General features: G+C 50.9%; 8 protein-coding genes across 8 annotated transcripts; 4 read left to right on the top strand and 4 right to left on the bottom strand.

Annotated features, from left to right (window-relative positions):
• Nucleotides 1-213: 213 nt before the first annotated feature.
• Nucleotides 214-2,170, bottom strand: Asppvi_010649 (uncharacterized protein; the record flags this gene model as incomplete). The annotated part of the gene is made up of 3 exons (XM_043306488.1): nt 214-940; nt 997-1,510; nt 1,561-2,170. 3 exons carry the CDS (start codon nt 2,168-2,170, stop codon nt 214-216), a joined length of 1,851 nt encoding a protein of 616 aa, XP_043162423.1.
• A 5,296-nt stretch (nt 2,171-7,466) lies between these two features.
• Nucleotides 7,467-9,227, top strand: Asppvi_010648 (uncharacterized protein; the record flags this gene model as incomplete). The annotated part of the gene is made up of 1 exon (XM_043306487.1): nt 7,467-9,227. The coding sequence occupies one exon, from the start codon at nt 7,467-7,469 to the stop codon at nt 9,225-9,227; it is 1,761 nt and encodes a 586-aa protein (XP_043162422.1).
• Nucleotides 9,228-10,501: 1,274 nt separating this feature from the next.
• Asppvi_010647 (putative acetamidase) lies at nt 10,502-12,394 on the bottom strand (the record flags this gene model as incomplete). The annotated part of the gene is made up of 4 exons (XM_043306486.1): nt 10,502-11,325; nt 11,372-11,842; nt 11,896-12,299; nt 12,354-12,394. 4 exons carry the CDS (start codon nt 12,392-12,394, stop codon nt 10,502-10,504), a joined length of 1,740 nt encoding a protein of 579 aa, XP_043162421.1.
• Nucleotides 12,395-13,463: 1,069 nt separating this feature from the next.
• Asppvi_010646 (uncharacterized protein) lies at nt 13,464-13,803 on the bottom strand (the record flags this gene model as incomplete). The annotated part of the gene is made up of 2 exons (XM_043306485.1): nt 13,464-13,632; nt 13,700-13,803. 2 exons carry the CDS (start codon nt 13,801-13,803, stop codon nt 13,464-13,466), a joined length of 273 nt encoding a protein of 90 aa, XP_043162420.1.
• Nucleotides 13,804-15,754: 1,951 nt separating this feature from the next.
• Asppvi_010645 (uncharacterized protein) lies at nt 15,755-17,404 on the top strand (the record flags this gene model as incomplete). Its single annotated transcript, XM_043306484.1, has 2 exons — nt 15,755-15,871; nt 15,926-17,404. 2 exons carry the CDS (start codon nt 15,755-15,757, stop codon nt 17,402-17,404), a joined length of 1,596 nt encoding a protein of 531 aa, XP_043162419.1.
• Nucleotides 17,405-17,855: 451 nt separating this feature from the next.
• On the bottom strand, nt 17,856-20,069 carry Asppvi_010644 (putative cholinesterase; the record flags this gene model as incomplete). Its single annotated transcript, XM_043306483.1, has 1 exon — nt 17,856-20,069. The coding sequence occupies one exon, from the start codon at nt 20,067-20,069 to the stop codon at nt 17,856-17,858; it is 2,214 nt and encodes a 737-aa protein (XP_043162418.1).
• Nucleotides 20,070-21,715: 1,646 nt separating this feature from the next.
• Nucleotides 21,716-22,047, top strand: Asppvi_010643 (uncharacterized protein; the record flags this gene model as incomplete). The annotated part of the gene is made up of 2 exons (XM_043306482.1): nt 21,716-21,890; nt 21,959-22,047. 2 exons carry the CDS (start codon nt 21,716-21,718, stop codon nt 22,045-22,047), a joined length of 264 nt encoding a protein of 87 aa, XP_043162417.1.
• A 1,260-nt stretch (nt 22,048-23,307) lies between these two features.
• On the top strand, nt 23,308-24,548 carry Asppvi_010642 (hydroxymethylglutaryl-CoA lyase; the record flags this gene model as incomplete). Its single annotated transcript, XM_043306481.1, has 2 exons — nt 23,308-23,741; nt 23,798-24,548. The coding sequence occupies 2 exons, from the start codon at nt 23,308-23,310 to the stop codon at nt 24,546-24,548; spliced, it is 1,185 nt and encodes a 394-aa protein (XP_043162416.1).
• Nucleotides 24,549-27,756: the final 3,208 nt, after the last annotated feature.

Raw genomic sequence — 27,756 nt, 5'->3', positions numbered from 1 at the left:
TCATGAGACGCTTTACAATTTGTGTAGATTGGTGTGTATATTACCTATGTCCATTATAGAATACATCGATCTGTCTTGAGCCCGGCGCCTAAAGTCATGACCATCATAAATCATATACAACTCCATAAACACGTATACCAATTGTCCAAATCCAAGAGAGCTGAACGCACCCGCAACGAATCACAACGCCGAAATAAAGACAATATCCTGTCGTCACAAACGTCCCGCGACTTCAAGCCACAGGGTATACCCCGCTCGGTCACAGGCCGTGTCATACCAGAGCATGAACTCCAGTATGGCTTTCAGCTCAGACCAGCAGTAGATCCCATTATGCGACGCCGCTTGGCCCAGGGTATGTACGAACCAGTCCCGTTCTGGGCGGTTCTCGGCCGCGATGCCGCCGAGGGTGAGGACCCAGAGGAGGGCGACTTGGGCTTGCGGGTGGGTCCAGAGGGAGGGTGCGTCGGGGGTTTGCAGGGTTTCTTGGAGGAGCTTTGCAATACGGGGAAGAGGCGAGCTTGGTGATGGGATCGGGAAGGTGACGCCGACGGCGTAGATGAGGGCGGCTAGACGGCAGGCTTCGTAGATGGTTGCGTGATGCGGGGTGGGGAACCAGCTGGCGAGAGAGCGGGCAGAGGGGAGGTTGAGGAGGTGGTGCTGGACGAGATTGCGCTGGTCACAAATGAGAGACAGGTCGGGGTTCGGATGGGACGCCTGCATGTGCTCGATGACAATGTTCGTGTAGACCCGGAGAGCCTGAAAGACGTCTGCCATCTCTAGGGTAAAGCCGATCTGACGCAATCGACCGAATCCGAGCTCCACGTCAAGAGAGGTATATCCTAGTAACTCTTGTAACGTGAGGCCTTGTCGCGGCTCATGGAACGGTATGTATTCGAATACAGGCGGCGAAAGCAGATGGCTTGCGGTCAGAAGCGAGGAGCTGATTGGCAAGTTAGCTCAAAGTCAAGCTATCATGTGAGTCGGAGATGCGCCTACAAGGATAAAGTGGTGGCCAACCCCGGCAGCTTGATATTTTTCAAGCCGCCCCGTAATTTGATCAGCTCGACCAAGCCCCGCACGTGGACAAGATTTGGTGGCAAGCTAGCGTAGACGTCGAGCCATTGTAGATGCGTCAGGGGCGGTGTGAATGGGGTCTTTTGATGTCGTCCGCGATCGTTGTCATCGGCGATGCTGTGAGCCATGCACATGACAGTTATTACGATAGAATCGCTAAGGATGCGACTGTGATCCGGATCACTGAAAGCCTTGTTGGCCAGTTTGATGGTTTCATATTCACACTGCTGTAGGAGTCGCTGATCGCGAGGGCTGAATGCCCCGTCTGGAATCTGCCTATTGATCCATCGGCAACGTTGGTGTGATAGCGAGCCATACAAAATGGCAGTGAACAGAACAGGATCGGACAATGATAGCGGAAGCCAGTTTTTAGTGGCAGAGACGTCGCGGTCCGAGGGAGTGGGGGGAGTCAGCTCGGGCCAGAGAACGTCTATTACTGCCAAATTGTCAGCACTCCGAGTTCAAGGATATATCAAGGGTACTAACAGTATCTTTCACACGAATGAACGGCTTCGGGAGCATAATGCGACGGGTAGGTGTGGAAAGGATCGAACAGGTTACTGCCCATGCCCTTGATGGCGTAGCCAGCCAGAGAGCTATTTTCTTGGCCCGGAAAACATGTAATTTCTCGATTCGCAAGATCCACCACCGATTGACGCGGGTTGGACTCGCAATGGCCATCGGCGTCGTCCTCCAGCGGTTCGTGGGTGCGCGAGGAAGCTATCTGTGGAAGCGGGACGTGAGAAGCGGACCGAGCGGACCGGGCGGAGAGGGACAGGCTGCGAGAGGTGACAGACTCGGGGGACTCGCGCGACGACCCGGCAGACGGCGAGGAGGATGAAGGGAACGATGTTTCTTCAGTATCGATTTCAAGAATCTGCGACGCTGGATCGCGGGGCTCCCCGCGATTCGAATTCGAGTCCGAGGATTCTCCTCCCAACGAACGGTCCTTGGTTTGGTCGGAAATCCATTTTCCCACATGCGCCCTCACCAGGCGCTGTATCTTCAGCTTCTCATTTTCCGAAGTCGGACGGGCATTGACGAAGTGGATCGACTCCTTTGCGCGCCCTTTCGCAGCACCTTTACTTAAAGACATCGCCACCACCATGTCCCATCACCCGTGGAGCCTTACGGTCGTGATGATATTGCAGCGCGGGATGGCAATGACCGCATCCTGCGGCTTCGATTGCGAATAAGGACCAGTTTCCACGGGCTTTGCGCTTGTAGAAGAAAAGAGCGAGGATGGGAGCAGCGATCGCGCAGCTATCTGCGATTATGAGGCGGAAAGTCGAAAGCGGGATATCATGGATAGGGGCGCGATGTGATCGACAGTCGTAGTCAGCCGAGGCGTTGGCGATTAACGTGCTCGAAATAGGGGGACGCAAATGTTGTAGAGGCGATAGGAGAATCAAAGTCCCAAGTCGAAAACGGCGAAATCGTGATGATAGTTGACAGGGCAATGAACTGCGAGTCTATCTCTCCTTGTCTTGCGGAACCCGTGACCGTAACCGGCGATTATCCGTTATCCCCGATGCTGGACACGGTGGAGACCTGAGCTGAGGATTCGCGGGGATGAACAAGTGGAAATGGAGGTTTGTGGCTGTGGCGGATTGATTTGGACAAGAAGCGGATTATCCGTGGTTTTGAGCAGAGACTTTCTTGGGAACGTGCAGTGGTGACGAAATCATGGTGCTCGTGGCTTGCCAGAGCCTGAGAGAAGCTTCACAGAAGTCGCTGGACCTGGTCTAGATTTCTTCTTCATGGGGATAGAACGGCGATCTCGATTCTCGATGGTCTCGATTGCCGAATTACAGCCGACTCGACCGAATCGATCGCGTCGCAACAATTAATTGCTCAAGAGTGAGTCGGAAAACCCCCCTGGATGCTGCTTTAACCCCATTTCCTCAGCATTCCTGAGCCGATGGATCCAGTATGTAGACTCGACAATCAATTTACTCTGTACTCGGCGAAAGCCACCACGACCACAGCAGTGACAGTACCAACCTTAATATTCAATGTCGGACAAAGAACCCACTGGCCAGCAACTTCCAACAAGTTTGATACCGTCAGATGCGTATCCTCGTCATAACCGTATTTGCGATGAATGATGAACATGTCCCAGAATCAATATCTACATGACGTTATTGCCCTAGAGATAGTCCACGAGACCTCCTGTTGTTATTGTATATTATGTACTCCATCCCCTTTCTCATACCCAATTCAACGCCATCTAAATCATTACTCCGACCAGGATCCTTGCTTCAATGAATTTCTTGAAGATTTCAGAATTGAAGAACGCCTGGCGCTCTGCTGCCCAGTTTCAGTCGGTATGAGATGAAGCTCGATGGTTCAATTTAATCTCTCTAGAATGCTCAACTAGCTAAGATACAATGAGGGTGCTGGAATGCGGACTGACAATTATAATCCATTATATGCATCAGTAACAAGTATTTCCTCAGTATGAGCAGGACCTTACCTGCGCTTAACCGCGTAGCGGCCAGCCTGTCATTGACCATCTCGTGCAAGAGGCCTATAGCGACCTCGTGGTTGGGACCCGGCATTCCTTGACCATGCTGCCTGCAGACATCGACCTCTGAAATATCCACGAGGCAATGCCAGCCAGCTTGGGGGGTGTTCCGCCGGGCACTGTCAGACTCATGGCAGTATGATTGGACCGAAACTGGGGCTTTCTAACGAAGAGGATTGTTCGTCCTGAATCCGTTAAACCAATTGGTTTTCTTTCTACTTAGGATTCTATAAACCGCGCTATTGTCATGCTCATGCTCTCATCTGGTTCATTTTGTGCTTTGGACCATCGTACCAGAAAGAGTAATCCGCATTATCTGTGGTCATGAGGTCCTGCTCTTCCCAAAAAAACATATCCTAAGCGTGTCTCCGTCGTCTACGCGAGCAACACCCTTGACTGGCGATGCAGAACTCTTGACGAACTCTTTTGCATTATCCATTTAAGTGGAACGCATTCGTGGTTGTGTTCATCGCCACGCCCAAGCCACTAAAGTGTATTGGTGACTAGTCAAGGCGTTGGGTCGCTGTTTTTATCTGAGATGGTACTTGCGCTTTGTGTTGGACTGGGGTTTGGCTGATGTAGGTCATTGCTCCCATGTTGAACACGTCGTCGTTGTCAGGCTTGCGATCATCTTGAACAAGCCCGTGATAGTCTCACGAGCAAATCCTCAAGCATCTTGTTAAATTTATTCATCTCAATAGCGATTGCCCTGAGGAGTTCTCTTTCGGTATGTTTGTCGTCTTGCACATACGTGCGGATGTAAGACAGTATAGCCCATACAACGGCAGTCAGATCCCGATGGTGGCTATTATCCGGTTTATGTCCACTTGAGCCATTGTTACGTACTTGTGGGTAGTTATGAAAGGGTGAGTAAGAATCAGGTATCGGGTGCGGTGCCTGCCTTTGCAAAGATGACACAAAACATGGCCAATCGAAGAGATCTTAGGCAGTTCCCCAGGACCTTTAGTACTGGGCCGTTTAAGTTGAGCCCAGCCTCCATAATGTACAGCCCTGCTCGCGCACAACTAAGGCCCACATCGAGCCGATTAGGATCGCCTAAGAACTGGAGGCGGGACATTAAAGTGATCCCGAAAACTCCCGCGGGAGATCCACGTCCTTGGAAGCTGTAAACAGTGTGGATACGCTCGCCTTGGAGCCGGTGGTTGGAGCAGAAGCTCTGTTGGTCCGTTCTTCTTTGCGATGCACGATGAGATGGTACAGTATCGTCCAAAAACATGGGCAACCAAATCCCGATGGTGGCTGTGATCTCGATTGTGTTAAGCTGCTGAGCCATTGTTACGTACTTTTCAAATACCGGTGCATCTGACTGCATACCCGGTTTGAATATACTCTTTCAGGGCAAGGCCGTTCCCCAGGTACTGGGTCTCCCTTCATCATGGCCAGTGCCATAGATTCAACCAGTTTAGGCATGACCACAGCCTATCACCCAAACGGCGGTCATCCGGTAGTACCCATGGCCCCGGGACCCAGATAAATGATCGGGTCAGTTTTCCGGCTAAACTTCAACACTGCCTATAGACCAATTAGCTGGCACACTTCGGTGGAGCGGCATAGCCTTACCTGAAGGGTTCGGACAGGGTCGGACAGGGTCGGACAGTGTAGGTCCAAACTCGTTTTCGGACGGTAGCCCGGAGGCAACGTAGTCCATCGATGCTGGCAACGATGGCACCAACCTTGGTCGGCGTTGTGTAGAGCGGTAGTCATTTTACCGCTCTGGATGTTAGAATAACGGGAGTACGTCTATACCCACGGTTTTTGATGCATCCCTTAAAGATGTAGAAGATAGTTTGCTGATATGTACATGGGCAGTGGACAGCTAGGTGGTTGAGGGTATCATACTCTCCAGACCCCGAGAGATTCCAGCTCAGAGAGGGAAGGTAAGGCTAGTGAATGATACATAGTCATGACAAGATAGAGAAGGCAAGAAACAGGAAATTGAGATGGATCTTCACTCATTAAGTGTCTCTATAGAGCATTGAATGTGGTATCATTCACTCCATCTGAGATAGACATACTCTGGCAGGAGAAACCTACACCTTCTACCATTTCATTCACTATAGCTATTATCTCTACAATTTTTCCAGATGGACTCATTAGATGAAGAATCATACTTGTTATCCCATATTAGTCTTCTTCAGTTGCCATCATGATGACACCTAAGAAGCAACTGCTGGAGACCTGCACATAATTTACATCCGTTCCTACCCCAGAAGTAGGGTTTATCAAGTACATGCAAAGTAGAAGGGGTTATTGCAAGTAATATTTCCTGGCGTCCATCAATTACCCTGTTCATGATGCAGCTCATGCGGAATAGCGCAGAAAAGTCTTCTAGTAAATATTAACATGAATGCCTATAATTGAAATTGACGTTTAGCGCAAAAGGGCTGATTCTGCCTACAAGTACACACTATACTTCAAGCTCATGGCTCAAAAGAGTGAAGAGTCCGGGGCTGAACCTGCACAATATGGATGAGAAGGGTTTCCTCATTGGAGTGCTATCGAAAGGTGAAGAATCTTTTCACGACGCTGGCATGAGAAAGGGGCCTCCCAACAATGAATCCGGGATGGAAATACGGAGCTGATTACTACAGTTGCCTGTATTTGAGAAGATGGGACAGCTCTTCCACCTGGTTGATTTACCAGGCTGTTTCTCAAGATATGCAAAATATGTTGCTTCAGGATTTTAGCCCTGATGATCATTACTGCTCTTTTACATCTTCTCCTAGTGGTTGGACCAACGATGAGCTAGGATATGCGTGGCTTACAACTTTATTCCAAGAGGGCGTGAAGATGTGAAGGTGTTGGCGACTTCTAATCTTGATGGCCATGGCTCCCACGTCAGTATGAAGTTTATTAACTTCTTTGATGCCAACAAGTCCCTTCTGGCTGTCTATCCACCTCATTCAACTCATAATTTGCAGCCTCTTGATATCAGTCTTTTCAGCTCTCTTTCTCGACCATACAGCCGCGAATTGGAGCAATTTATGCATGAATATCAAGGATTAAGTCATATTACAAAGCGAGATTTCTTTCAGGTGTTTTAGTCAAGCTGAAATAAAGCTTTTTCAAGCAAAAATATCAACAGTGCATGGGAGTCTGTTGGTTTAAAGCCTTAGAACCCAGCGGTTGTTTTAGCACGCTTCACCAGGAAACAAGATGAAAGACCCCTTCTAGTGAGCCTACGCAATCTGTCTTGGAAGGCAGACGACTGCATCGCATTAAGAAGCTTCTGGAGCAAGTTATTCCTAATATCTATGATGTCAAGTGCGGCTTCTATGCAGCTTCAGAATGATATCAGACATGTTCAAAGCTGTGCCAAGGTTGATGCTTGCGCCCTGCTGAGCTGATCATACAAAGTCCTAGTATGTTGTCCTGGAAGGGACGCATCGATCTCTCCTATGTACTTGCCAAAAGGATTTTGTAGGAACTGCTCCTTTCGTGCCTGATTGACCGTAGTTCGTATTTGCCTTCACACAGTGGATCTTGCGCGTTGGGTAGCCCAAAGCTGGTGGATCTGGCTGGGCTCCGTTCTGGGTGGTGTAGTGGCTCGCTGCCTTAGCCATTTGAACTCCTTGGTTCTGTAAATAATTTGCTATCCACCTGATCGTGAGTTGGATGTCAATCTGCATCACCTGCTCGATTTGTCTAATGATCTGCTGTATGACTTGCTGTAGAAGTGCAGGGATGCTGTCAATGTGATCTGACCGCGATCTCACCTACCCCGCTTTCTCGACATGGTCGAAGTGAAGCCCCTTTGAGGCTTTGATATATACGGTATACCCCATAACTGTGGGCACAACACAAAACACACGTCAACTTTCTCTTTGGACATACGCCGTACGTTATGAGCGCAACAAACTTTACGGACGAAGCTCACAAGGCTCTGCTAGATTCGAACGATCTGGCATCAAAATATGCTCACCCTCAGATCCTGCCCATCCATCTGGCTGTCTCGCTCCTCAGTCCTTCGCTACCTGGGTCTAAGGACCAACAAGCGTATGTAGCTAGCGTGCCGCTCTTCAAGCAAGTTGTCGAGCTGGCGCACGGCGATCCAGAACTGCTTCACCGCTCGCTATTCAAGTTGCTGATACGACAACCGACCCAAGATCAAATCACAGAGCACGTCAGTCTTTCTCCTGCTCTCGCCAAGGTAATACGGTCCGCAAGCGAGCTTTCCAAGACTCAGAATAGGAGAGATGGCTATGCCGCCATTGAGCACCTAATCCTGGCTGTGACTCAGGACTCGCAAGTCCAGCAGGCCCTGGCAGATGCAAACATCCCAAATGCTAAGCTGATCGACCATGCTGTACAGCAGATTTGCGGCTCCAAGCAGATAGACTTGACGACTGCGTATTCAGAGAGTGAAAATAAAAATAGAAATCTGAGCAAATTCACTATCGATATGATAGCGCAGGTGAGAGAAGGCAAGATTGAACCTGTGCTCAGCCATTATGAGGAAACTAGACAGGTCATCCAGATTCTGAGCAGGCGGACGAAGAATAACCCTATTCTGATCGGCGAATCGGGCGTCGGAAAGACTACGCTTGTGGCGGGTCTTGCACATTTGATCTGTAATGCAGAGGCCCCTGCAAGCCTGTTGCATTGCAGACTACTCTCTCTTGACATGGGTTCACTTATTGCTGGATGCAAGTATCCTGGAGAATTTGAAGAAAGGATGATGGGTGTCCTGAAGGAGGTTGAGGAGTCAAAAGATACGATCATCCTCTTCATCGATGATATCCACTTTATCATGGATGCTCCCTCCAGCAGTGATGGAGGAATGGGCGCTGCAAAGCTGCTCAAATTAATGCTAGCTAGCGGGAAACTCCACCGCTGCATTGGAGCCACGACAAATATGGAATACCGGAAGTACATGGAGAAGGATCAGGTTTTCCGTCGATTTCAGCAAGTGCTGGTGACAGAGCCGTCAGTGTCAGAGACCATTTATATCCTCAGGTGTCTCAAAGCCAAATATGAAGTGCACCACGCTGTAATTATCCATGATGGTGCCGTCGTCGCTGCTGCCAAGCTTGCCGCTCGCTATCTTATAGATCGACGACTTCCCGACTCAGCCATTGACCTCATCGACGAGGCCGCAGCTGCGGTGCGAATTGCTCGGGAGACTCAACCGCAGCCTCTCGGCAACTTGGAAAGGAAGCTGCAACGACTCCAGGTTGAAATCCACGCCTTAAATAAGGGAAAAGATGAAGCTTCAAAAGCACAGTTGGAAGTTGCTAAGCAGGAAGCTGTGAACTGTGCAAAGGACCTGCAGCCGCTACGTGAGAAATATGAGAGTGAGAAAAAGCGAAGCAAGGAAATACAGGATGCCAAGATGAAACTTGACTCACTTATTGCCACGAGAGACGCGGCAGAACAATCTGGAGACCTCCAAACCGCTGCAGACATGGTGTACTACGCCATTCCAGAGTTGAAGGAACGGATCGAGAGGATGGAGGCGGAGAGGACAGAAGCCTGTGCGGAGCAACGCGCTCACCAGGGAGAAGTCGATGAGGCCTGGTTCCCTGCTGATGCTGTTGGCCCTGCCCAAATCCATGAGCTCGTCGCCAGATGGACCGGAATTGCACTCACGAGTGTTGTGATATGAGGGCTCGCGTCGACGCTGTACAATCTCCTCAGAGGTATAGCTTCCATAGCTTCCTTTATCTAGTATTGCTTGTTTGTCTGGGTAAGCCGCTGTGGCTAGACAATTTGCCATGCGGTTGGGTGCATCGTACCGATGCTATCATCCAACCTGAACTTCTGGACCTCGTAGGCTACATCAACAAGCTTCAATTCTTGCCAGTTTGGCGTGCTGGCCGATTGCTCGAAGAAGGCTCCTGCTGATGTAAAAATATCCATCCATTGCTCGACGGTGAGTGTCCCTTTTCCACACTCCAACTGTCAACCTTGTTCCGCTGGGGAAAGATGTTATCTGTTGAAAAGCTCCCGGGGCGCTACTTTCGGGGGTTTTCGCCTCGGGCTTCAAGTCAGACTCTCGATGACCGACAACGAAGGCGATTTTGGCTGCTTTACGGAAATCTTTTTCCGAAATGTACCCTTGCCTGATGGATTCGTCGAGTGCTCTATGCATTTCGAGGACAACTACTGCCTTTTTGGGTGTCAGTTTCTCGTCGGGATAGCTTTTGGTCGTCATTTCCTAGGCTGGTTGAAATCCCGCTTCGTCTCGTACTTCAGCCAAAAAATGCTGATGCTAATTGCAAACACGCATAGCGATTTGTTTTATGCGAACTAGGAGAAAAGTTCAACGTCAAGATACGCTTTTTGAAGTGGCTGTGATGGCTGTAGGATGGATGATTCTCGTAAGAGGGGAAGGATAGGTTAAAGCGAAAGGGAGTGATGAATTGTATATCAAATTCCTCAAGCATATAGACCCTTGAGTTTTTATATAAGAATAGTAATAATCAACCTTCCTAGAATACATAAATATCGAATTAATGACATCTATACCCATTCAGACGCCGGCAAAGTTCTTAATGTCTCAGCATCTACCTCTTTGCATCTGTTCGCAGCTTTACAGCGTGTCAGATATTGTTAATTTTCTAATCCTGGGATACTGCATTACTCTATCTTTCATCCAAATTCTATTATAGAACTACTGAAACCGGCAATTTCCTGGCGATTTTGAATAGTATGCCTCCAGCCCTGAGATTGCTGGCTTACAGCCCGTGGCTCGTCCACAGGCGACTGGCTGGCAATTTACTTGAGAGTCCAGGCAAGGGGGTTAGTCGTAGCGCAGCTGCCTTAGTGAATCTTGTCTCTTGCTCTTCAAGCAGAAGATTGACTCGCAAATATTGATTGGCTTACAGCCTATATTAAATAGAAGTAGGATATAGGCTAGCTACACCAGAATTGCCGCAATCAATCAATATCAAGCAGCTGGTACTTTCCCCCCTCTCCAGTCTCCGCATCATAATACTCCTCCAACGCGTTCTCAACAGCAGCCATATACCCCAAAACCTTCTCTTCCTGCCACCGTCTTCCAACAACCTGCACCGCAGTCGGAAGACCCGCCATCTTGGCCGCATCATAGTGCTTCCACGCCCCGCGGGCAATGGCATGATTTGCGCCAAGCTGGTTCAGAACGGTTTTGTACGGGGCGCGGAGCGCATCCTTCTTCGCGTCGACGTGCGAGACCGGCAATACACCCGCGGAGTAATCGAGCAGGTTCCACAGGAAGGTATAGCCGCAGGAGGAGACGGCGTCGTGCATAGCCTTGTGCGGGAGAGCAGGTGTAGCGTTCACAGGGCACAGGATGAAATCGTATTGCTGGGACTCGGCGTCCCACCAGGCGTGCCAGGTGGCGCGGAAGGCCTCGCGGCGGGCGACGAGCTTCCACTGCTCGGCTGCGGATTTGTGCTCAAAGCTGCGGATTAGCGCGGCCCATTTGGTATCGCGCTTGATATAGCGGACGTAGAGGTAGTAGAGGTAGCGAAGGGGACGGGGCAGTTTGGCGATGCGGGTCAGTTGTGCAGCGCCCGGGTCGGAAGGTTCGAAGCTGTAGCGGTGGGAGTTGAAGGTGGTGCAGCCGTCGGAGTTGAGGAGTTGAGAGGCAAGCGTCAGACCCGTGAAGGGGTCGGCGGATGCCGGGGGCGTGATCTCAGAGACTGTGTGGCCGGCTGCTGTGAGCGCAGCGACGGTGGTGGCGACGGCGCGGCTGATGGCGGGCGTGGGAGGGACGACTCCTAGGGACGGTCAGCTTTGTCGAAGTTTGCGTGAGGTGAAACATACCATCTGAAGACATCAGTCCGATGCGCAGCTGTTTTGTCTGCGCTTCCTTCTCCTCTGCGTCCCGCCAAGCGATGGGATGGACAGTATTGTCATACTTCCATGGCTGCATGCCGATGATCGCTCGTGTAAAGTAGGCGAGATCGTTCAATGTCCGGGCCATTGGACTAAAGACACTGGCCACTCCTTCCTGGCCCGCCATGCTGGTGCTAACACCAGCCTTGGGCCAGCGGCCTGTACTGCACCGTAAGGAGTAGATGCCGCTCCAGGCCGCAGGAACTCGCACCGATCCAGCAACATCAGACCCAATACCGATACGGCCACCAAGGGCAAGTATAGCACCCTCGCCTCCGGTTGAACCACCTGGTGAGTACTCAGGAACATGTGGGTTCAAACACCGACCCCAGAGACCATTGAAAGATTCAAACGACAGAAGCGTCACCGGGAGTGCAGTCTTGGCGTACGGGACAGCACCTATTTCACGTCAGGATCGGTAACTCCGGAAAAATAATAAGTTGCAGCCATACCAGCATCCTTCAACAACTTCACCATTGGCCCATCCTCGGCCGAAGGCTTCCCAGCCATCCGCGCATACCCAACAGACGTGTCAAAACCCTTGACCTGCACTGAATCCTTGAGGGAGACGGGTATCCCGGCCAGCGGACCTTTGAGATTGACTTCCGTCTGAACCCATGTCTCCGCTTCGGGCAGCAGCAGCTCAGTCACGCAGTTTGTGCGTTCCTGGGCCTTCACTGCCACCTTGCCGTATGTACGGAGAACATCTGTTGGCGAAAGGGAGGAGTTGTGGACAGCCTCAACCAGCTCTTCAATTGGCTTGTTGATAATACTCTTATCTGTCGCCGTGAACGCAGTGTGGTAGTCTGGGGAGAGGGAAGCGAAACGGGCGGCCCGTTCCTTTTGCTTCTGGTCCCTGATAAATAGTTAGACTGTGCTGTATTGTTGGTGATGTTGCGCTTGAACTTACCGGACCCGGCGGTAGGTGAAGTAGTCAAATGGTGGTAGCATAACGAAGATCTCAATCGCACCGAGGTTGATGAAGAAACACTGCCTCGAAGCGCAAGAAGGAGAATATGAATATAGATAAATGGCGCAGGGGCTAACCGTTGCTATTTATTGCGGGGAAAGCTTGGACACTAATGCGGAGAAAGCGATAAGGCCCGCTGATAAGCGCGTTGTCCAAGCTCGGTTTGTCCGCGGTCAGGATATCAACAACCAGCCGCAAGAACGATTCCTATCACGATGATGAGATTGCTGATACAATTGTAGCGTTTTTTACTGTAGCTTGTTACCAAAAAATGGAGTTTATTCTTGTTATGTTGGCAATTTGTTGAAAAAGATGGCGATGCGATGAGTAGAAGTAGAGGGCACGTGACCTACAACAAGTGCCGACAACCGAGTGTCTGGCCCAATCAGGAAAGTCCATGCGGAATTGGGTCGACCAGCGAACAAAAGACCGCGATATATCTATAAGCTATCTCTCGCTTATCAGTTTGATACTCTGTAGAAGTCACTGAAAGCTAGGAGTGTAGATAAGGTTACTCCTAAGCATACAGCAGACTCCCAAGACTTCCCGAGAAACGAGGTCGAGTCACCTGAACTGCTGGCTGAGACTTCTCATCTTTTTTATCAGGCATAAATACGCGCTTTATCCGACTTTGCGGGCAATGAAATGGGTAAGAGAGAAGCTGTGAGATTTATTCTCATTGCCACTTAGATACGAGCTTATATGACAAACATGGTTTGTTCACATATTGAAGGTTCAAATATTCCAACTCCAGAATACCAAGACTGACATGATTTCGTGTATACTCGGGTATTCGCACTGCATAGAGCACATTGGCCCAGTGCAAAGCACGGTAACGAGACCGGCTCATTCAGTCAGATTTAAGATTGCAATGGGACTATCTGCCCCTTCCACCTTGGCATATACTGGATCATTCGCTCGGGGCGATATGCATCAAGTCTGCGGTCCGGTGGAGTTGTTGCTATCATTTCGATATGATCGCAATCGATGAGTTGGCGGCCGTGGAGGATTATTCTTCAGGCTGGACAGTGCACATTGACCTGGCACCTCTCATCCTCTCGGTCCCCTATCGCGATTGTCTTGTAACCAGTGGTGCGCATGGAGCCACAGGAGGACCACGATAATACCGGCCACGAGACTCGAAATGGCCAAGAAAATGACAAAGCCACATACTATCGATCGTCGTTTCTTTCGGTACTGTGCTTGGATCCAGTTGTCCCTTTATTTCGTTAGTGCTATGTGACCCTTCCACGTAAAACCAACAGTCATGATGCGAAAGTACTTACGGGTGGGCCGTGCTCTTGTTTTGAGCTGCAGCTTTTGCTTCCTCGTCCAGATGAACCGCGCGTGAAAAGCGCTTCCAGAACAACGGATCCCTCACAAGCGCCATTATTCGAGATGCTTAGTGCGAGTCGGACATTGAGATTCGACAACTTTGGTGAACGTTGTATGTGGGACTAAATCCTTCGGGCTGGCGAAGCTGCGACAAGTCACGACGGGGTGAGGATGAACCAGTGCCCCGTCGACTGAAACCGAAGGACTCGAGCGCAGTGGTCAAGATGAAATATTGAAGAAGTGTAGGGTGATGTTAAGGACAATCAGACCAAACCGACGAAGATAACGAAAGGTTGATCTTGGATGAGAAGGGAACAATAAGAGAAAAATCAAAACAGAAAACAAGGCAGTTGCAAGGCAGTTGCAAGGAATCCCGCCTTGAAAATCAAAATATGCCATCCAAGTTTGACCGGGCATTGCAAAGCATGCATCCATTCACCGTGCCCAGTCTGGCATTCCAGTGGCCTCCGTTGGAATGGCACGAGAGGCAGAAGAAGGCTGGAATGGTCTCAATCCGCGTTATAAGGGGAGACACTACTCACTTTCCGGCCAATTAGAGTCTACCTTATGGCAGTGCTATAGACCCCCACCAATTATAAGCAACCTTTTGTTTGCGTTTTAAAGGCCTCTCTTCCTTGACAAATCCACCTGCTAGGCAACGACAAAGAATCATGGAAGGTAAAATTCGCATGTCATCTAATAATAGATAGATTGAGTTATCACACGATTGTCTTTCGGTTGCATGATTCTAACTTTGTCGTGTCGTACAGGCTTTCTAGTCTGGCCGCAAAAGCAGTTCATCGAGAGCATGGAATATAAGCATAGGAAAGCTATAAAAACGCAGTTTTCAGTTAAAAAGTCTAGAGCCCATGATCTATGAAGAGAACATGTGCGAACGCGCAGATTGTCGAGCCAAGTCCAAGATGCGCCTCGTCAAAGCCACATAGTTCATTGCCGGTTTCTGCAATCTTGGCTGATTCTCGAAAAGACTGAGGATGCATGAGGATGCATGAGGATGGTCAGATGGTTTGCTCCTGGTAGCAATTCAGTAGCATGACAAATAAGTAGCTGTTTATTAGCTGATTGGCTTCACTTTCAGCAGGATGAGAAGTAGTACGGTGTCTCTTGTATCCTGAACTTCTGAGAGGGAGATAGAGGTCGGTAGTTTGAAGACTGAAAAACATGCATCTGGAACGAAACTGCAGATGGTGAGAGTACTTGCAGATATGCAGAACACCACCAAAGTCCAGTATCGAGTACCTGCAGAATAACCAGCGTTGGAAAACTGCTTTATCATTCAGTTCTAATTTGCTGATCGCCTCTAGCACTGCCTTTGTTGACTATTAATTGATTATACACAGTGGAGCAAGATAATAGTGGGACGGCCAGACCATGGTCCAGCGGCGAGAACCGACCCATCAGCGGTCCATGAGAGGTGCCTGGTCATACCTTGATAGTCTTCAACAACCAAATCAATAATTCTACTAACTCCAGTGAGTGTTGATGCAATGTTACACCCTCAGACCACTGCCTCTGCCTGCAGTCATGGTGTCATGTCACATGCGGGGCTGTCAGGTTGTCAGGAGTTCAGGCCACAATCTGACTTCCTAAGGCGCGGGAAAGACCAAAACAGCATCGTGCATCGTTGACTTTGCACCGTTGCAGCGCTCCGTCTTCCAGCTTCGCCATCGTTCAATCATCGGTGACCTTCCGCGTCTAATTGCAGATGAGGCGGATTGAGTTGGCTTCTTGCCAGCAAACGAAATCGCTTTGGGGCCTTGGGCCACCCCGCAGTGGAGCGGAGCAGAGGTGCCTGACCGCTCCTGTTGCCTATCTATCTATCTGCGCACCTACTGCGGTCCCTTTGTCCTGACCTTGGTTCTCTCGAGCTCTGCTCCATCTCATATACTCCCTTCCATCTGAATCTGGGCCATTGAGGAACGAAATCCGTTGCTGCGTTCAGATGCACGTCACTTTCTCGCCTTGGCCATCAACTCCGCCCGGTCATGTCCTCCGCACACGATGCAGATGCGGGCGCCAATTTCTGGGGAGTGTTGATCAACGCCGACAAGAGTCCTGCCCCGTTACTCGAACAGCTATGTCTGGGGATCGCACAGTTGATGGTCAATCTGATGTTACTCCTCGTTCATATCATGCAGGTGGCTAATGTCTTCTAGACCACCTTTGACGAATACGCTACCACCGACCTCACCCCGGATCGACTGGCCGCCTTTTATCGTAAAGTCGGCGGCAACTATGACATCCTCTTCCTCGAGACAAAGTCCTCCGCCCTGTCATTCATATATCAGCGTCTCGGGTGTTTCCACAGCATTCAGCCCACGAATGATCCGTTTAAACCGCCGTCCATTCCAGCATTGCAACCTAACGGCTTTGTGAGATGGCAGACGATCCAGCTGCTCCTGGATCCTGACGAACATGCACGCTATTTGCAAAATGCCGTTGCGCTGTGGGACATTGAGAACCCTAATGGAGGAACTTTTCCAAAGACCATCCCCCGAGACGCTTTCCCGTCGGAACCAGACCCGGAGATGGTGGACTGGCATGAGGGAGTCAGCCGGCGATTTGAATTCGACTACTACAGGAAAAATTTGCGATCCTCTCCGCCCAACTTCCACACATACCAATGGCAATTCAGCCAAAAGGACGCATCCCCTGAGCAAGAGGACCACACCTCGAGTCACCGGCCTCCAACACCACAGCCCCGGCGACACACGGAGCCAGAGGAACCGCCTCGGAGGAGTCGCCATAACAGACAGCGTAATGGCGAGCTCCCTACGACCGCAGCTCGAAGAGTCAAATCCACCTATTTTCCCCGTGCAGAGGAGGGGCCTGAATTCGCGTCTCGCCGAGCGCCATCGCCGCCCTTTCGACCAAGACCAGCCACAAAATCAAGAGGCCGAGAACGACCGCACTCCTTCGTCTATCCAGCAAGCACAAAACCCCACCACGGCCAAGACACCTCGGACGCCTCGTCGGAAGACTCAGGATCCCCAACGCATGGGCAACCGCCGAGATCAGGACGACACAGCCATTCGCGGAACCTATCACCGCCCCGCTCCTCCCACGCTCGACGCCACTCGCACGAGCCATACGCCCGCAGACCCGAAGAAGACGTATCCCCAGACTCCCCACGCAGACACACCCACCGCGACGCCCATACCGCACACACGGGCCGGCTGTACGACTCCGACGGCGCGCGGAAACCCCGCCAGTCAAGAGCGTACAACGAGGAACCACCCCCCAGCCGATCCGCGGGCGTCCGATTCCGCGAACACATCTTCCACGAGCAACCCCCCGTCACGCCCTCGCAGGAGGTACCCCTCTACACGCACGTCCACCCCCGCTATATGAACGGGATCAGCGAGAACTATGTCTCGCATCCGCACCACGCCCGCCCCATGGACTCCTACGTCATGGACGACGGCCGCCGACACAGCTACCGCGACCCGACTTCAAACGGCTCGTCGGGCGCCCACCCCGGGGTCGAGCGCACCCGCTCCTATGCGGGGCGATCATCCCGGGTTCCAGGCTGGGCTAGTCCGCCGCAGGGCGGTACCCGATGCGTCCCCATTCCGATGGTAGACGTGGACTACCCGTCCCCGTCGGGGCGGAGGTCAACCATGTACGAGCGATAGTCGCTAGTCTTGCTGTGTCCACTGGTGTGTACTTCTTATGACGTAATGAGTAACGATGTTATGTGTCTCTTTTATTTCTTTTTGTCGTCTCATCTCTCAGTTACGGTTGCTATCATGGCGAGAACGGCGTCTGGATTGATTTTCATGTTCTCTTTTATATGCATGTGCATACGCATATCCTACGAAATCAGATCGATCTCGTGGCTCTCATTTCCTTGCTTAGTTTATACCACCGGTGTGACTGGTTACGGTGGAGGATTAGACACACTTATGAGAGATGATATTACGAGGTTAGAGGCTAGCCTGGTTATGGCAAGCCTAGAGGCGCTGATCAATCTGCTGTTCTGGATTTATTACCACTAGTATTATTTGCGTAGGTATATCCGTAGACTGGAGCTGGTCTATATAGAACCAGTCAACTGCAAGTTATGTATGTACACCTTTCTCAGTCTCAGGCAAGGGACGCCCGCTGGAAAGTAAACCCATACTGCTCAAACACCTTGCACTTGTCCGTGCCCTGCGGGTTCTGCGTCCAGGTAGGCGGCATATCGAGCAGGCTGACATTACGCTGCTCTGGGTGATACGGAGGAACATAATACCCGTTCTTTCCGAAGATTTCGTACGTCGCGGCGTAGGCGGGCCCACGGACGCGGAGCATCTCCGGGTCGGGGTTCGGGTTGCGGGTTCGAAAGAAGGAGCCGAAGACGTCGTCGAGGAGCTGCGAGTGGAGGAGGTCCGTGGTGTCGTAGTACGGGTCTACGTTGCGGGACTTGCTGTTGAGGGTTCCCCAGACGGGGAGGACGTCGGCGGAGTGGCAGGTGGCGTTGTAGTCGGTGTTTGGGGAGCAGATGGCCGGGACGCCGGCTTTGCTTTGGATGTGGCCGTGGGTGATTTCGACMTCGTAGAGGGCTGGGAAGGCGGTGGCGCCGCCGTTGGCGAGAAGATGGGCTTGCGGGCAGGTCCATTCGCTGTGGGTCAGTGCTTGGGCGGCGACGTTGCGGACTGTGTCTGGGTCGGAGGGATTGAGCGGGAAGGCGTTGGATGCAGCGAGAGACTTGGCTAGGTCGGTGGGGTATGCAACGCCGAAGAGGAGGTTGAGGTTTGTGGTGGTGGCCTCGATTTGTGGGACGGAGTTGGCCACGTAGAGGCTGGCTTCGTCGGTGACGGTGGTGAACATGGTTGGGACACGGTTGGGAAGAGTGTTGTCGGCAAGCAGGGTGTAGAACTGGTCGTCGATCACGCCGCTTCCCGAGTCGTCGACCATGGGCATCAGGGGCTCAATGGAGGCTAGCAGTGTCGACACGTGGAGGAAACCGTTGGCGACTTGCTTGTTCACAGCCGCCATGGCGGACTGGAACTCGGTCCTGTTGTCGAGGAAGGCCGATGCAGGCACCGAGCGCAGACAGGACAGCAGCTTCTCTTCGGAGACGGTTTGGTTGCCCTGTCCGCAGCCGACAGCCTTGGCGACCCCCGGCGCGACAATTTTCTCATATACCTCGCGGGTATACCATGGCAGATCCAGCGGGGCAGACTGAACGATCGCACCGGAGAATAAGCCTTTGGCTGCGCTGGACGATAGCAAGGCAGTCACACTCTGGCCGCCTGCTGACTGACCGAAGATCGTAATTCGGGACTTGTCGCCACCGAACGCTTCAATGTACTCGTTAATCCATTCAAGGGCGAGAATTTGGTCGCGGATGCCATAGCTCCCTGTCGTGAGACTGCCAGTCGCGAGCCAGCCCAGAGCGCCGAGACGGTAGTTGACCGTCACCACAACAACGTCGTTGCGACTTGCAAAGTTGCCCCCGTCGTAGTCGATCATGGACGCACTACCTTTGGTAAACGCACCTCCGTAGAAGTAGACGGCCACTGGTTTGCGCAGAGGGTTGCGGGCCCCATGCGCAGGAAGCACAGGGGTGTAGATGTTGAGATACAAACAGTCCTCGGAGATGCCACCGTTGCCCAGGGTACCAAAGCCGGAGACTGACTGGACGCAAGAGTCGGAGAATTTGGTAGCATCAAGCTTCTTGGGACCACTGTACGGCTGAGGCGGTGCAAATCTCAGGTCTTTGACAGGGGGGTTGGCAAAAGGAACACCCACGAATCGGAATGAACGTGCGTCGCGATATCCAGTGAAAGTGTAATCTTGATGCATTACCGAGATCTTGGATGACTCGACAACAGCTCTGTTCGTGTCTGTGGTGGGAGGGACCTTGGACGTACAAAGTGCGGGCAGCTGCATATGGCAAGGGATGCTCACAGTCTCCTTGCGGCTGAGAGAATAGGCAGAGCAGTCCTCTGGGGATGATTTTGAAACCCATACCTGGTCGCTCCTCTGGAGATCGCCATTATGAATGAGATAATTGAACTGATACTGAAGTTCGGTCCGGTTTGTTTCGGTCGCATCCTGCAGTGAGTACAGGCTTTCCCCGATGGCAGCACACTGCACCTGCGCCTGACCGTAGCTCAATCGACCATAAATCAGAACCGCGGCCGTACCGTTGTTTTCAGAGCCCAGATTATTGTACTTCAACGTTTGCAAAGTACTCAGAGAATTGATCTGAGGGGGACCTCCTGGAGCTTTGCACCCATTATTGGGAGGCGAAGGTGCTGCAGATACCAGCGAGCAAAAAAGCAGTCGAACAGCCAAAGATTTCAGCTGCATCTTGGCTTGGGGTCAAGGTCAAGGTCGCTATCCAGGGAGGAAGATGACAAGGGGAACCAGGCAGCTACCTCTTTTAAAGTGGTTTTTTGCAGCCCCGGCCAAGCTGCTAATCAAGGAACGGCAACCCTGACTGTGCTGGCCATGCAGAGAGGCGTCATTCGGATACCTCGGAAAGGAAAGGTGCAGGTGCCAAGGACGTGAGATACGTCCAAATGGAATAGGATGTTATTCGCCAACAAAGGGAGAAACTGGGGAATGATGGATGCGGAGAAATCCGACAAAGTGCGGAGTGCGCTAACATGGTTGACGGCCCTGGTTCTCGATATTAAATGGAAACTCCGTAATTCGCCAAGGTAGACTTGCCAGGCTTTGACCGTGGAGAGGAGGAGATTGTAGCCGAGGCGGACAGGGTAAGCCGGTAGGGTGACTTGTGAATGGCCATGTCGGCATCGCTGTTGGTTAGAGCGAGCAAACGGTTTAGACTTTAGATAATAACCAACCAAGCCACTTGCAATCGACCAATAAGCGAGTCTCACGTAAATCAAACCGATCAATTCTGTAAGCGATGGGGATCAATCGTGGACGAGGTTGAAGGAGTGTTGGTGTTGGTGTTTACTTGGGTCCTGGGATGGTTTTCGACGACTCTATCAGGCACCAAGGCTCATCCAAGGTTTTCCACTTCGGGTTAGCTCACTCGAGGCCAGCCCTAAGTTCTGAGACTCTGACAATGAGGAATTTGAAGCCATTCTAATCAATTGGGCAGACGATCATCGATTGTAGGGTGGGCACGAGTATCCGGAATTAGATGAAAGTCGTGATCGCTTGGGATAAACACATGTACTGCTGGCACGCATGGCTACTTACTCCATATAGATTCTGAACGATCCGAGCTATGCCACACGACCGTGACGCCCTTTCCCCTGGTCCTTGACTACGATGAAGGGAACGAACGGCTGCTTCCTAGGACTGAATCTGTTGTCTGGGATGGATGTCTTGGTTAATTTGAGCCTTTTGCTGAAGAAGCTCTATTGGCGCACCTCCAGTTATCAATTTCACTAACGGGGAAAGGAAAAGATAGTTTCTCCCTCGCCCGATAGAAGGGGAGATTTCTATGTTGCCTGGCGCGGAAGTAAAGACCGAGACAGCAGAGCAAGCTGTAGCAAGCGAGCGAGCATGTTAGCAGGAAACAGCAATGACTTGAAGATGCCTCAGGCTGTTTAGTTCTTGCCTTATATGCCAGGCGACCAGCTACCACACCTGATTAGGCAAGGCACTGGACAACAGGGAATATTCTCCTACGGAGCCGGTACACCCTTCTCCACTAGCGCTGTGGTTCGCTTCCGTTCCGGGGCTCCAGACATGACAACGAGCTAAATCGCTCAACCCAACGCTGTGTCAACGGCATGGAAGTGACAATAGATGATGCGTTACCTCACCACGCCCACATCGGGCCCAGTGACTGTCTTTACAGACGGGCTTGTTCCTGAGCATGAGTCAAATGAAGGAAGCGCTGGAGAAGTTCAAAGCACTCCAGTGTAAAACCGAGCCGGCGAAGATTCTCCGACTGGTCCCTGTGGCTGCAAGTGACACAGGGGTCAGGGTGATCCTTAAAGGCAGCAAGGAATACAAGATGGGATACGCACACCATGTTGGTTGGACGAGACATGATCACCCAGATTAAGGTTGAGTTTGAAGACCACCCGGTCCACGGAGAAAGCGTCAAGGTCGCTGATCAGTTTTTTTGGACCAATGTCCGCGGCGTCTTTGTTGCCGGGGATGCAGCGACTCCAATGAAGGTTGTCTCTCAGGCGATTGGTAACGGTAAGCAAATCCCTGTCTTCGTCTTTTCGGTACCTCGTGTCAGCAGTTGATCTAATCTACTGCGACAGGTTCCGCCGTTGCTGCTGGTATCGCGGTGCAGTTGGTTAACGACGATCATGGAGATTCTCTTGGTGGAAAAAGAAGACAGTTGACCTGACGGTTTGCATCTAGTGATATTACCGTGGGTTTCACTAATAGGGTCATCTCTACATAAGCAATTTGTGAACCGTGTAAGCAGCCAAGTATGCATAAACAATCAAGTTGCAAATTTCTAGAAACCCACGTGGCAGACCGTTACTTGGGCACCGTGAGCGCATAATAGATTCTTTAGGGCACATGGATAGGACAGAAAGAGGTATATACGGAGTTTCTATATTGCGGTGTTTTGGGTGGAGCTGGTATGCCTCGGTAGAGCAGAACTGAACATTCTCTTTCTCTGAATGCTTTTTAAAGGTACTACATGTACGAATAGCATCGATATAATATGATAACTATCCTTCTTCCCCTAGCGATAAACCCCGCCTGCTGAACGGATGCCCAAACATGGTAAACCCCAGCGGCCGTTCAATAACCGCATACACAAAGCTCCTCCCCAACCCGGCCCGTTCGTACAAGTCTACATTTCCCCCTCGGCATACCCAGTCCGGCATCTTGGAGCTGTGCTTAAACACTCAAATCAGCTGTAGGCTGATCATTTTCTGGTCCTAGTAAGCGGGCCATCGTAGCAACTGGATATGATTTGAGGCAAATCATGTCTGTAAGCMGAGGGAAACATTGAGTACTTAATCTAAGGAAGTGTTGTGTCAGAGAAGGGGCCCATAACTTCGAAAGCTAGCTATGGTCACAAGTTAACTAATCGCTGTTGGCGGAAGAGAGCCAGATTATATTTAATTATCTGCCAGTTGAATGTTTATTTAAAAACACGTTGATGGCTGCGTTTGCCATCTGACTCAGATTGTGATCCTGCGCGCATTCCTAGAATGTTCTCGAGCCCCGTCACTCGGCAGTCGACTGGCATCCCACTGTGGCCACATGAAGTAGATACCCCATACGGATACCCCCATACGGAGTAAATATGCTCCTTATCGCGCCTTCTTTGGACTATGAATCATCATTGTCGCTCCAGGCGGGACCGGAAATAACCGTGCGGAAAGCCAGTTGTTTCTTTGGGGTGGAGTGGAATGCAACGTCATAGCATCAGCAATTTCCTTTTGCGGACATGCCTCGGTCCGGCCGCCCGAATCCGATGCTGACATCGCTCTTGCTGGAGGGGGGCGAGATCTGGAATAGAAATAATCTCCCCCATCCGGAGCGATCTTCGTAAAGAAATTTAGAAGCATATCTTGTAGTAAATATGGCTCTGCACGCTGCATCGTGAATACTCGTTCTCAGCGTAGCGCACAAGCATCTTGACGACATGACAATAACCAAAGCAGTCCGCATCGTCGAGGTTGGACCCCGCGATGGCCTCCAGAATATCAAAGAGCCTGTTCCAACATCCGTGAAGCTCGAGTTAATCCAGCGACTACGCGCGACGGGCCTGCGGACTATTGAGTTGACATCCGTGGTCTCGCCAAAGGCGATCCCGCAGTTGGCGGACTGTCGCGATGTACTGGGGAGCGAATCAGTCAGACAAATGCAACGTCAAACTGGCCTTCGGCTGCCTGTTCTCGTGCCCAACATCAAAGGACTGGATATTGCGATCGAGCATGGAGTCAAGGAGGTTGCGGTGTTCGTCAGTGCGACGGAAGGGTTCAGTAAAGCCAATATCAACTGCACGGTACAGCAGGGAATAGAGAGAGCAAAGGCCGTAGCGGAGAAAGCGATTGAGTATGGGATTACCGTCCGAGGGTAGGTTTAGATTTCTTCGCCTGTTCCTTCGCAAGACGCATTGCTGATCTTGAAAGGTATGTCTCTTGTATTTTTTCTGACCCCTTCGATGGACCTACTGAACCATCGGCCGTGCTGCACTGCGTTCAAGAGTTGCTAGACATGGGCTGCTACGAAGTCAGCCTAGGAGACACACTCGGTGTCGGGAGCCCCGACAAAGTCCGCAGTCTGCTCTACTACCTAGCCGACCACAACATCCCGCTCGACAAAATGGCGGGCCACTTCCATGATACCTACGGCCAGGCGGTCGCCAATGTCTGGGAAGCGTACAACTGCGGCGTGCGCGTGTTCGATAGCAGCGTGGGCGGTCTGGGCGGATGCCCCTATGCGCCAGGGGCCAAAGGGAACGTCGCCACGGAGGATCTGGTGTACATGTTTGAAACGGCAGGCATCGATACGGGTGTTGACCTGCTGAAGCTCGTCGAGACGGGAGTGTGGATATCTCAACGGCTGTCCAAGACTAACGCCAGTCGTGCTGGAACCGCGCTGGCTGTGAAGCATGGCCTTGTCCCCTCCAGACGATCGTCGTCCTCCCGAACAACCAGGAAAACGATATCTTGGACTCTGACCAAAGATCCAAACGGCTTGTTAGCCTACTGCTCCAGCGTGAACATCATCGACCGATCGGAAAGGGGCAGCGCGCATACCTCCTCCTCGGGCTCATTGAAGACATCACAGCCGACCCCTCCGTCTGCCGACTCATCATCACAGGAACAGGACGGTCCTTCTGCACAGGCATGGATCTCAACAAGAACTGTACACCTGTAGTACAAGACGGAAACCCGGTGAGGCTCAATTTATCCGTCCCACGCGGTTATTCGACGCGCGATCGACCAGTCGACAAAGGTAACGATCGCTTGCATCAACGGCTCGGCGTTTAGCGGGGGTGCAGGTCTCGCGTCTGCCTGCGATATTCATATAAATATCAAAACTGCAAATATGATTCTGAGCGAGATGAACCATAGTATTTTCGCTTGGATTAGTCTCAAGTACGCGCGCGATTCATGAACGGGTGACGTTTACGCGGCAGGCGATGCTTTGGCTCCTCCAGTGAAGTCAATCGAATTGAACGAGCTGGGGTTATCTCGAAGTTACAGTTAGTTGAAAGGGCTTGCAGCAGCGGTTGGATAATGTGTCGAACCCGTCGAGGGGTTCGTCGCCAGGTGGGTCGAGGAAATCCAAGGAGTGGATTCGACTCGGGTGGGCTCGTGTGGGGAGGAAAAGAGATTTGATGAGATGATGAGCCGGATATTGAACGTGCTCATGGTCATGGCTGAGAGAAAAGGTGGACAGCATGCGTATACGCAATAACGGCCAGGGATGAAGCTGTGGATGTTGCCATAGGCAGCATGCTAGATTACCAGCACTAACCAACATATATAGAACATAACGATAGATCATAGGTGTCAGGCAAGAAATTTTCGCATTTGGAGTATATACTCATATTACATTTCTTAAGGCTCCTCGGAATTGTGAATCGTATGTGAGCTTGTCTATTCCAACTGATAAACCTTCCAATGGCAATACATAAGGTAGTCTCACAGTAGACAGACTGGCAACCCATTCGGAGTCCTTGAATAGAGTCAAATCAGTTATTAGATCTCGACTATCTGGTGTAATATTAGTATGAAAAGCGGTAGCCTCAACGAATGCTACCTCTATATCTAAACATCAAGATGCTATGTATGCTTCAGAGGCAATCGACGCAAAAACAGAAGAAACGGACTAGAAAGACAGCTCGTCTTAGCTTCGCCCCAGTCACCGGCACTGCGTAGAAGTGCCAGCTGGTGCGCCACCGAGACAGGTACCATATCTACCTGAGGAGGTTATAGAGGTATTGTCCCAAATTTTGCAGTCCACGAAGAAGGGACGTGGATTGTTTTGATCCCAGTTTTCAGTCGCTGTACATGCACGGCATGTACCAGCAGCCGCCAGTTCTCGTCGACGGCGGTTCTTTTCTAGCTTGTGCCACATATTGGATGCAGATGCAAATGACTGGTAATGCTTGGAGCCAAACTCCAATCGCGGCTAATTAGCGAAGATGTCCGCCATTATGCCGTCTTTAGTGGGAAGTCGAAAGACAAGTATACCCGAAGTGGGAGAAAGAAGACGAAGAGGACGAAGAGGACGGAGAAGTGCTGTAGTCTTGAAAACGGCGTAAGTGGCAGATGTGACCGTGAGGTCTCAGGCAAGGAATGCATTGCTTCCAAAACAGAAGGAAGGTGCTGAGCAGTTTCCCCATTTTGCTTTTTGGAAATTCTCTCCTCTTGTCTTTTTATTTTGCTGAAGCGCCTGCATGAAGCATCTAGTTGTTTAGAATTTGTAATATGGACGGTCCGATTCCTGTAGATCGTGGCCCCTCAAGCTCCTGATGACGACGGTTTCCATCCTCGCCAGCGGCTGTCTCCAACTCTCTTCACAAAAGAATATCCGGTGTCGTTGCGCCGTACACTGAGCCGCATGCAGCTCCCTTATCTCTGGAGACCTCAGTCCCTTATTACGTGCCTGCATGATAAGTCGTCTAAGTTCCAGGAGGCCTCCTTCCACTGGGTCTAATCTCTTGTCCATATTTGTAAGCTTCCGCAAGATAGTCGCGATGAGTGTAGCATGGTTAAGAGATTCTCTCACCCTTCAACTCAAGTATGCCTCTAACCGGCGATTGATAGCTAGATATATGAGTGTCATTGTTATAACCCAGAAGATTGATAGTAGTAGTGAGCGCTATTTGTTTGACGGAGTTGGTGTGTCCATTGTGCGTTAAGTGGAAGGACGTTGGTGGTAAGATTCTCATCATTAGTCACGGATGAGAAGAGAGATCTATATCCGTCTGATGGAATAGAACAGGAATAAAGGGCATCTAATCTACAGGAGAGAAAGTCTCAGCGTAAAGCATCATCAATATGTTGTTAATCGGACACCTACCTCGTTGGCCAGGGCTGCAGCCTTGGACTGCTGACACGTCGCTTAGTGTGCGGTTCTCCTCTCTGGCGTTTGCAATCTGCACTTTGACAAGCCTCGCTTCATCAACGAGTCTCTGTAGAACCTCTATTCTTCACTTATATGGTTGGCTCTTTTCTGTGCCGTCTTCTGGTGGATCCGACTATCGCCCATAAGATGGGCAACACCAGTGTCCAGATGCCGATAGTACCTAACACAGTAATAACGTGAGTCATCGTGATGTGGTTAGTGGAAAGTTGGAGAAGCGCGAGAAAAACAGCGTAAGTGGTAGATGATTGACAGTGAGGCCTCAAGCTAGGAATGCATTGCTTCCAAAACGGAAGGAAGGTGCTGAGCAGTTTCCCCAAGCAAAGGGATGCTTGGGTAGAGTAGAGGTTATGGAGGGAGAGGCTTAGGTTAGGGAGACATATACACATTACACTGTTGTGAATGAGCTAAGGGGTTATCATTAGTGAATGTCTCATTTAACAAGCCAAATTATCCATGCAAGTAAGCAACAGCAGATAGGAGTGAATAATCAAGTAGTATCAAGGTAAGTGCATACAATGAGAACGATCTTTCCTATAGTCAGCCATTGCTTCGTACCCTTCCAATATCATCTTGCTCCGGGACCCATGACTTTTCAGCAAAGATGCATTCCTGTGGGTAAGCGCCTCGAGCGAGACGGCACTCTTCTGCTCGAAGTGAGAGCTGAGTGTTCCATCTGACTTGATTGCCTCCTTCTCAAAATCAGACGAATATTCAAAGAAATGTCTTTTCCACCTGGGATCATTTGGGTCGAGGCCTGATCCTAAGTCGAGCCATTTAGTAATGACTAAGGCAGTCCCTTTCCAATCGCAGTCAACAACTTCCACTTGGTAGTCGATACCGCAAATAGAACACTGGTAGATGTTCGGACTTGATGACTTTTGGCTCGCACGCTTGCAAGTGTCCCACTCTGACTGTATCAAATCCGCTATTGGCGCCCTATGAGCGTAGAGATGATTACATATCTTCAAGTTGGCAAGCGAACTCAGCG

Source organism: Aspergillus pseudoviridinutans (genome assembly GCF_018340605.1).
Source record: "Aspergillus pseudoviridinutans IFM 55266 DNA, scaffold_8, whole genome shotgun sequence".
Taxonomy (NCBI): Eukaryota; Fungi; Ascomycota; class Eurotiomycetes; order Eurotiales; family Aspergillaceae; genus Aspergillus; species Aspergillus pseudoviridinutans.
This window is presented reverse-complemented; position numbering and strand designations above follow the sequence as displayed.